The sequence below is a fragment of the Triticum urartu genome, chromosome 6 (assembly GCF_003073215.2).
Source record: "Triticum urartu cultivar G1812 chromosome 6, Tu2.1, whole genome shotgun sequence".
NCBI classification, from domain to species: domain Eukaryota; kingdom Viridiplantae; phylum Streptophyta; class Magnoliopsida; order Poales; family Poaceae; genus Triticum; species Triticum urartu.
The window spans coordinates 31,856,770-31,867,163 of NC_053027.1; the positions used below are offsets into that span (position 1 = coordinate 31,856,770).

A 10,394-nucleotide genomic window follows, 5' to 3' on the forward strand; every position below is an offset into this window, starting at 1 on the left:
AAATCCTGAACACGGGAACATATTATGCGTGGTATCCTGATTTGGGGTAGTTTGGTGCATAGATCACTCCCCAATACCGTCGGCCCCGTGCAGCCCAAATGTCCTCTGATAGGCTAACCAAGAACACGTCGTCCTTGTGCATGTACATCACCTGCCCAGTTCTTGTACTAGACGTCGGTGGCGGCGTCTGTGGACGTCGTATTCTTCTTGAAGGCTTCGTCGCGACGCTCCCACTCCTTGCTTGTGGCTCCGGGTGAAAACTCGATCTGCGGATCGGACAGTGGCTACTATCCGTGGTCGTACCCTTCTAGGAGGCATGTCTTGGAGTCCTTGCTTCGTCATTGTCCGTCTCACCCCTCCCCCTCCTCAGTGGTGGAGGTCTCCGTCGTCTCCAAGTGGCCCTTCTAGCTCATCTTTAATTTACTCGATTGTCGTCGGTGTGGTGTGGCGGTGCCCGACACCTTTGTATCTTGTCCTGAGTGTGTGTGTTGTATGCCATGATGACGTGTGTTGTATCAGTTTGATCGGATGTTTGTGGTTATGGTTGCTTCATATATAAGGGGGGGGATCCTTTTTGGGTAAGGACGCGTGCGAGGTGAAGATTTTTCTGGAAACACTGAACATGGTGTCGTTTGGTTGAGACTAGTGGTTGGGACGTTACCCTGTGGCACCGCTTGAGTGGAAACCGTGTGCACATTTTCATTAAAAAAATACATAGTCCTCGCCTCCGTGTAAAAGAACATCTCAAAAAAAATTCTCACATTCATCTAAAAAAGTAAAAAAGAAAAGAAAAGAATTACCACCACAGACTACCAGCGAGTGCCACTTTGCATAACCCTTCATTTAGAAAATACTAGAGGTCCCCACCTCCATCTAAAAAAAATACATTAAAAAATAATTCACATCTTTATCTAAATTTTTTTCAAAAGATTTCTCACCGCGGTCAACCAGCTTGCGCCACGTGGCATAGTTGGTTGGCCGCCCTTCATGCGTAGCTTAATGGGTTTAATTAATTGGACAAACCACGCACAAGTCACCTCGGACACGCGTCGCATGAGTGAAGCGGTGGACGGGAGACAATAAATCAGTGGGGTGATTTGAATCACATCCCTATTGTGTTTCCTCAAGTGCTCTTGAGTAGCAAAAAAATGTGAGGTAAAAGCACGGCAGACCCAGGAACTTGTCCGGCCCGTGATGTTTCAGCCCACAAACTTGCAAAACTCCACTCCGCCACCCACAAACTTGCAGCCCATGTGCAAAAACACCCAAAGCCAATCCCGTTGCGACATCTGGCCGAGGCGGAGCCGAGGCGTTCGTCGCTCCCTTTTGCAGAAACCCCCCTGACATTTACCAGTACTGAACCCGCACTCCACATCTAATGGCGACAGTTGATTCAGCATAGAAAGAAGACTGGCTGTACTAACACAAAACACTACTCGTATTCAGTTGGCAAAGGACAATAGAGCACAACGGCAGATCTTGGGTTCGAAACCCGGGCCAAACCCTTTTTTTTGCCATTTTTAACATAGAAAAGATTCAGACTGAAACATAGAAATCAGTTCAGAATTTGCTGTACATATGTGCCATGACTGAAAAAATTCAGAATTTGCTGTACATATGTACCATGACAGTAAAAATTCAGAATTTGATGTACATATGTACAATGACTGAAAAATGTAGAAATTGAGCACATATTTTAAGCAGCAGAGATTAGTTCAAACATCATTTAAACAAGTACATCATAAAAGAGTTTGCTGTCACAGAATACACTTAAGTTTAGCAGCAGCACCATGGAGTTTGCTGTCACAAAATACATCACTAAAGAAAGTTCATCCATGAACTCTTACATTTGGTGAGACAAAATGAAGTTCATTCATGAACTTGTAGGTGTACTAATGGAATGGCCTACAAGTTGAGATCTGGAATTTCTGTAGCCCTGTCATCTCCAAACAACCAGTAATATGCACCTCTTCCAGTACCAAATCCAAGTCCTAAAGATGTGTCAACATCTGAAGATATTCCAACACCTCTTCCAGTACTAGCTGCTGCAGTGTTCCTTCCCCTTCCAGCTCCTCTTCCAGCTCTACCTCCTGCAGTTCTTCCAGAGATCCTTCCCCTTCCAGCTCCTCTTCCCCTAGCAGCAGCTACAGATGTGCCTGCAATATCAGCAGCTCCTCTTCCAGCTCCCCTCTGTCTTTTATTACCTCTTGCAACATGTTGTGATCCTTCCCCTGTTTCATCTCTTCGGGTTGCTCTTGTACTCCTGCCTATGTTCATTTCGGTTGTAATAACTCTAGGTTGTGGAATGGAATCACATGCAGCTGCAACAAAAGAGGATTGCTGAGGCAATGGTCCATGCTCTCTATGAGGAGCTCTGAATGATCTCTCTCTTTGTGCCATGTTGAAGACCATTGATTGTGGCTGCCGTGAGGGATCTAGTGTAGGATTTGCCAGCCCAGGGAAAATGTTCTGCACATAGCATACAATCATCATCAGAAGGAGCTCTAACATTTTAACAACAAAGTGAGAAAAAATGTCATATTTGTAGAAGTTACCTGAAGAAAAGAAGGGTCATCATAATTTTCATCTATTTCATATCCTCCTCCAAGTAGGGCCTCCTGGTACTTGTAGTGGCCCTTCCTGTTGTGGTCAGGCTTGCCACAAATAGAACAATGCATAGTTACTCCTTTTTTGTTCAAATACCTCACACCACCTTTGATTTTCTCCTCTGGAGCTTTCTTCCTATTTTTTCTTTGGCCTTCCCACCTGCTTTGTGAACACTGGAGGATAGATTTTGTCAGCTTCAATCTTCTCCCAGTCTTTTGGATCTCTTAAAGGAACCAGGGTATAACCATATGCTTTCAGGTAGGTCTGCACTGTGTAGCAATCATGCACCATGTCCTCAGGGTTAATTCTCTCTTCCCTCATGCAAGCAATGCTATGCCCACAAGGAACACCAGACAGTTGCCACCTTCTACACTCACATTTGTGCAAGCACAGATCCACTAAGTAGCTGGAGTTGCCTGATTGCACTCTAAACAGTTCTTGACCAGCTGGAGAAACATGGCAATTAGCAGCATAAGCTGTGTTTTTCTCAAGTTTTTTCAAAATCTTAGGACAAACTCTGTTTCCTATCCACTTTTCCACTGCCTCTCTCTGCTTAATCATCATCCTGTGCATTATCTTATAAAAGATATTTTCTAGCATAGATAGAACTGCCATCTCTCTGGCATCCAGAATATAGCTGCACATGGAAATGATAAGCCATTCAGAACATATGTATGATAAGCACAATAGGCTATGGATGATAAGCACAATAGGCTATATATGATAAGCACAATAAACATGATAATATGCAAGTGTGTTTATATGATAAGTAGAACAACATTTTGTGACAAATTACCTGTTAAAAACCTCTGAATTGTTGTTTAGCAGAATGTCACACTTGCTGAAATCACTAAAATAAGCTTTAACCCATGTATTCACATCCAATCTTTCAGTCCAGTGAAATGCAGCAGAGCAGTGCCCATCCATCCTTTGGCAGTTCTCCCACGAACTAGTGCATTCCACTTCTACCCAACCCATGGGAATAGGGAATATACAATCATTTGGGTCAATGCCAACAGCACTCAGCAAAATTCCCTTAAACCTGGTCTTCATATGACATCCATCAATAAAAATAATTGCTCTACAGCCCTTGAGCCAGCCTCTTTTACATGCATCATAAGACCAGTAAAGGGTTTTCAAGCATTTCCTCCCTAATGGAAAATTTGTGTCCTTCACAAGAGCAGTGGATAGGAGAAATGTGGAACCTGGGTTAGATCTTCTCAGTTCACTTCCATAGTCCCATAATTTGTTGAATTGCTCCTCCTCATCTCCATGTATCTCCTTGAGAGCTTGTTTCCTTGCTCTAGCTAACTTCCATCTGTTTGGTGTCACATTGAACTCCTTTGTAACCTTCCTTGAGAAAGTTCCAAGTGACATCTTCTGATCATCCCTAAATTCATCTATGAAGTATGCTGTTAGAAATTTTGAAGTGAGGGACCTCAACTTCCATTTTTTTGGACATCTGTGCTCAGCTGCATATGCCTTGATGACAAAACCCCCTGTTCTGTTGTCTTTACCAGCCTTCAACATCCAGGGGCAACCTTTCTGACATACTGCATCCAGCCTAGATGGCTCATTTTTTACCTTCCTGATCTTAACTCTTTGCCTAATAGAGTATGCTGTTAAAGCATTTCTGAGCTCCTTCACCATCAGCAAAAACCATGCCAACTTTAAAAATAGGTGATTTCATGTCAACTTTTGCATTGAAAGCCCTGAATTTGTAATTCAAGTACTCTTCTTCTTCTTTTGTCAGGTGCAAATCTTCATCATCAAGAACATACTCAGATTCCACATCTGGCTCCTCCACCTCCTCTTCTTCATGCACATCAAAATCAATGTTTTCATCAAACAAATCATCATCTCCCTCATCAATCTCATAATCACTATCACTGAAGTCAGTATCTGTGTCTGCTAGCTCTGCTTCCTCATTACCATCTTCATTGGCATTATTTGCTTTTGGTGCCATCTCAGATATGGGATCTTCATTCAAAACTTGAGCTTCACAAACAGCCCTACTTGGCATTTTTGTAGGACTGCTAACAACTGCCAATGTTGGGCTTCCTTTATATATCACATCATCCCTGCAGATTTGTATGAAGTTTGAATGATCAACCAACATGTGAAGTACCTTGTGATTTGCACCTACTTTGATCATATCTTGGACATCTGCATCTCCCCTAATATGCACCAATCCATCTGATAACTCATGCCCAGGTCTGCACCAGTACATGTTCTGCTCATCAACACCATAGCCTAGCCACTTCAGATGCTCTTGGAGGACAGAATAGCTCAAATTAGCTGCACTGCAATAATCCAATATCTCTAGAGTAGCCCCATAATATTCCAGATTATTGCTTGGCCCACAAAACAGACCACTGTGCTCAATTTCCAGAGTAAAGAAGATGCTCTCAACTGCTACTCCCATTGCAGAATCACAAACTGCAAAACAGCAAACACAAGTTGTGTTTATTAGCTACAAATTAAACATACAGCCTAATAGTGATGCTGCAATCAAAATCCCTCTTCACATATAAATCTTGTTGAAATGCTCAAATCACAAACCATCTTCAGCAGCAGCAATGCATGTGCACATACAATCCAATAAAAAGTAACAATTTTTGACATGTAATACGACATCCAACCAAATTTCAAACTACAGACACCGAAACAAGCAAACCCTAGCACAAATCCATCGGCTAACCAAGAAGATCCATCCATCCTAATTACTTCACCTGCAAACAGCCGTTCGAATCATCTATATATCCGTCTGAATCCAACCGATCGTCCTAGTTCAAGAACCCTACCAAACCCCCACCCCCACAAAAGACGCAACAAGACTGGCGCAGAACAGAGCATAACAGGGCATACCATAGTCGGGGGGATAGCTCCAGGTTCACAGACGAAACCGACAGATTCCAGCGGCTCCATGCCTGCGCCGGTCGCCGGCGACGCCGCCGAGACAGATGACGTCATCTTGGAGCTGAACCGTCGCCACAGCGCGCGAGTTCTGTGGAGAGATGAAACGACAGGGCAAAACAGAGTTTGCCAAACCACATATGTACAGCAAATTCTGAACTGATTTCTATGTTTCAGTCTGAATCTTTTCTATGTTAAAAATGGCAAAAAAAGGGTTTGGCCCGGGTTTCGAACCTAGGATCTGCCATTGTGCTCTATTGTCCTTTGCCAACTAAATACGAGTAGCGTTTTGTGTTAGTACAGCCAGTCTTCTTTCTATACTGAATCAACTGTCGCCATAGATGTGGAGTGCGGGTTCAGTACTGGTAAATGTCAGGGGGGTTTCTGCAAAAGGGAGCGACGAACGCCTCGGCTCCGCCTCGGCCAGATGTCGCAACGGGATTGGCTTTGGGTGTTTTTTGCACATGAGCTGCAAGTTTGTGGGTGGCGGAGTGGAGTTTTGCAAGTTTAAGGGCTGAAACATCACGGGCCGGACAAGTTCCTGGGCCTGCCGTGCTTTCCAGATCGTGCATCTGGCGTAGTCATAGATTCTTTTCTTTATTAGACGCAACTATTAAATTTTAACACAAGCCGATCTTAGCTCAGTTGGTAGAGCGGAGGACTGTAGTGTTGCAGACAAATCCTTAGGTCGCTGGTTCGAATCCGGCAGGTCGGAATTTTTTGGGGCTTTGCCTCATATCTTTTTTTATCTTTCTTTTTTTCTACCATACCATCTGCTGACTGTCCAACGAACCCAACCTGAAGCTGCTTCGCTGTTAACCGACGACGAATCTGCTTCCCCAGCCTCCGCCGCCGCCGACGACCAGAGCGGAGACAGGCCACCGTACCCTCCCTGCCCCGAGCCTTCCGCACCGGCATCATCCCTGCACCCCACCGCCGATCCCAATCCCAGGCAAGTCAGCTTCTCTTCCTTCTTCAGTTTGAAACCAGATTAAATTCCCTTGCTCCCTTCCGTTTGGAAACAAATTAAATCACAGTCCCCTTGCTCCGTTCAGTTTGAAAAATTAAATCCTACACATCTTGGCATGATTTGGATTTAAAGGCTTGAGTTGTGAGTTATCAACAATACAAATGAACCCAAACAATGCATAATTTTGACGGGGAGCATTCAGTACTGCCACACAAAATATATCTAGGACTGAATCGCAGTGTATTGTTTCTGAAAATACAGTGGCACGCAGAATATCTAGAACAGTGGCACACAAAATAGAAGAAAATCATTTAATCATGGTGAGAATATGCCATCATCTATATCTTCAAGACTTTAACACTAGGACATGTCAAAAGATCAGTCAAACTTGTCATGAATTCGTATCCTTGAGAGGCTACTTCATTTGGTCCAAAACCCTTTTTCTTCTTACTGAATAATTATCTGTTTTCTTTCTGCTGGCCAAAAGGGAGTCACCAAGTTCTTTTTATTTTGCAGTTTTTGTTCTGAACCTCTTTTTTCCTTAGGCGTGCATCACTCCACAATTCATTTGATGCTTGAGGAGTCACCTGGACATCACATCTCTCTTCCGGATTAACCAAACCGTTCTTTGACTTCCTTAATTAGTAACCTTGTCAAGTGCATTTTCAATCAAAATGCAACATTCTTCAGAGCTTGTATGTCTGTCGCACAAATGCAAGCTCTCTTTTTTGTCAGAGCAGTGAGAAATCAAATGAGATTAAGGCAGACATACAAAGTAGCAAACTATGCAATTCAACAAGACCACAAGGTTTCTTGTTGTTTCTTTTAGAAAGAAAAACGTAAAACAATTTATATACCATTATGGAGTCATCAGTTTTCAAATTAAACTGATCACACAAGGATTTTATTCACTACCGAGGGTACCTTGATGACAACAAGTACTCTGCTTCCAAGCTATACTGCCGGCTCGTTTCCTCCATATTTGTACCCTCAATCACTGGATACTTCGGCACATCCATGTCATGCATCACGAAGCTATCATGTGAGGCCCCAAGGCTCTCGAGTGTCAACTCCACTTGCCTCATGGTTGGCCGGTGGTCTCCTTCAATCCTCACGCATGCCACCGCCAGCACAGCCACCTCCTCAACCTCCTTGCCGCCTTCTTCAACGACCTGAGGATCTAGCACGCGAACCAGCTTGCCTGCTGCTAGCGAAGCGGTGAAATATGCGACAAGGGTTTCCTCCTCGGATGAGCGATATGAGCATGGTTTTTTCCTTGTCAAAAGCTCCATGAGGAGGACGCCGAAGCTGTAAACGTCACTCTTCTCGGTGAGCTGTCCCGAGTAGAAGTACAAGGGGTCTAGGTACCCAAATGTCCCTTGGATAGCGGTTGCGGTCTCTGTTTGATCGACCGGAATGCACCTCGAAGCTCCAAAGTCTGACACCTTTGCTATCAGAGTGCCATCTAGCAGAATGTTTTGGGACTTGATATCCCTGTGTACTATAGGGAACGACACGGCCGAGTGAAGGTAGGCCAGAGCTCTCGCAGTTTCGGTTGCGATCCTTAGCCGATCTTCCCATGTCAAGGATGGCGCGGGTTCTTGGACATGAAGATGATGGTAAAGGGTCCCGTTGGAGATGAACTCGTACACCAGCAACGGCACCTCCGTCTCAAGGCAACACCCAAAGAGCTTCACCACGTTTCGATGGTTGATCTGCGAGAGGATGGCTACCTCATTTATGAACTCGTCGATCTCCCTCTGGATCGCGACCTTGGACTTCTTGATTGCCACGACGTGCAGGTCTGACATGATCCCTTTGTAGACCGTGCCATGCCCTCCTCCACCGATCTCACGAGCTTTGTCGAAATTGTTTGTGGCCTTTTGTAGCTCCGCCAAGGGGATGATCATCCTCTCGGCAATGTCCGCCTTCTGAGACACCAATTGCTGCAACAGATGCCCTCGATTTTGCTTGAAGAATTTCTTCTTGAGCATTTTTGCCCTCCGTTGCTTCATCTTGCGGGTCACGAAGATAGCACCAAATACCATGATTAGAAGGGCTGCTCCACTGCCAACTCCAATGCCGACACTTAAACCTGAAGAATGTGCACAAACAATGCGTTTTCGTTGTTAAGGAAGAATCTCTGAAATACTACAAAACAGAACATGAACCGATGCAATCTCTGGCGTGCAATTTTACTGGTTTTGTGCTCACCTAGAGAAGATCTGATGCAGCCATTTCTTATGCGCGGGTCGCCATGGGCGCCTCGCGGGCACCGGCATAGGTGCCCTCCGGCCGTGTTGGTGCACTCGCCGAAGCACATGCCCGGCAGCGTGCACTCGTCGACGTCCTGGCATCCGCCGGCGAGGTATGGGTTGCCCTGGTAGCCGTCCAGGCACCGGCACACGTAGCCGCTGCGGTAGTTGCCGGAGACGTTGTGGCAGGAGGCGTGGCTGCTCCGGCACGCGCTCCTCCGTGCGTCCACGGGGCAGCCCGACGTTGCCACTCCCGGCAGCTCCACCGGCTTCGAGTCCACCGCGAACTCGAGGACGACGGGCACCGCCGGCCGGCGCGAGGGCGAGTACCCGGGCGAGTCGTTGAGGAGCGCGGCGGAGGCGCCGTCGAACCACCCTCTCTCGGCGATGCGCACCGTGACGGGCAGCCTGTCGGCGTACTCGTTGCTCGAGTCCAGCGACTTGATCTCCACGCGGTAGGAGGGGCGGCCGATGGGGACGGGCGTCTCGCAGCAGCCGATGCCGGAGCACGCGGCGGCGGCTCCGTCGCCGGTGGAGCTCGAGTTGGTCACGGCGCCGGTCCACTTGTCGTTGATGGAGCAGAAGGAGGAGCAGCCGCTGATGACGTTGCCGCCGCCACCGTCCCCGACGAGCGTGGCCCGCACGTTGCACCCTGTCACGACGAACTGGTTGCGCCACTCCGACAGCACGTACGGGCCGGCGGCGCCGAGGCCACCCCACGCGCCGTTGCCGTCGAGGCCTCCGGGCCCGGTGAAGTTGAGCCTGACCTGGCCCGCGCCGTCCACGACCCGCACCGTGGAGTTGGCCAGGGAGATGTCCACGACCTGGAGGCCGCTGCCGACGAGCAGCCGCGGCTCTCCGGCGCGCGTTCGGTCGCAGGTGAGGTTGAACCCCGGCCAGTGGCACCCGTCGCCGATGCCGAACGGGTACGGCACGCGCATGGCGCCGCAGCTGGTTGGGCAGCGCGAGCGCGCGCCTGGGGTAGCCTGAGCTGCTGCCGCTGAGAGGCAGAGCTGCAGCAGCAACGCCGTCAGCGCGGCAGCCGGAATCATCGTCGCGGCGGGTTTCTCCATTATTGTCTCTCCAATCCATTATAAAGCTTTCTACAAGTTGAGCAAGTTGTAGGAGGGCAGCCGCACGCAACCGGCCGTGACAGTGAGTTCTCGCTCGCTTGACTCAACGCGCGTGCATGTGCATGCATGTGCGCGTTGACGGACCTGGTCTAGGCTGCATCGTGATGACCAAGACATTGAAATATTGTTTTCTTGTTTTCACATTTGTATCCACATTCTCGAGTTTCTTCTTTTTCGATCTCATGAATTTTGTGCTTGGAAAACGAAAGCGATCATAAATGTCATCATTGGGGCAAACAAGGTAATAGTTTTGTTTTGTTTTGTTTATGGCGGAAAAACATCCCATCTACTCCTTCATCTTCAATTATGGCATTATAATAAACAACAGAAATAATAAAAATTACACTCAGATCCGTGGACCACCTAGCGATGACTACAAGCGCTGAAGCGAGCCGAAGTCGCGCCACACTTGAGAGGAAAATCCAAAACGGCATAACCAAATGATTGTTTAGTCCTCCGCAAAAAAAAAAGCGATTGTTTAGTCGATGATGGATTTCACGCTGCAGAATGAAT

General features: G+C 47.2%; 1 protein-coding gene and 1 non-coding gene across 2 annotated transcripts; one reads left to right on the top strand and one right to left on the bottom strand.

The window, feature by feature from the left end:
* Positions 1-6,153: 6,153 nt before the first annotated feature.
* TRNAY-GUA lies at positions 6,154-6,238 on the top strand. Its single transcript is given in 2 exon segments — positions 6,154-6,190; positions 6,203-6,238. It is a non-coding gene; the product is annotated as a tRNA-Tyr (tRNA).
* Positions 6,239-7,197: 959 nt separating this feature from the next.
* Positions 7,198-10,140, bottom strand: LOC125515658 (wall-associated receptor kinase 2-like). The gene is made up of 2 exons (XM_048681173.1): positions 8,708-10,140; positions 7,198-8,588 (listed from the first exon to the last, which is right to left on the bottom strand). Exons 1-2 carry the CDS (start codon positions 9,819-9,821, stop codon positions 7,405-7,407), a joined length of 2,298 nt encoding a protein of 765 aa, XP_048537130.1. The 5' UTR covers positions 9,822-10,140; the 3' UTR covers positions 7,198-7,404.
* Positions 10,141-10,394: the final 254 nt, after the last annotated feature.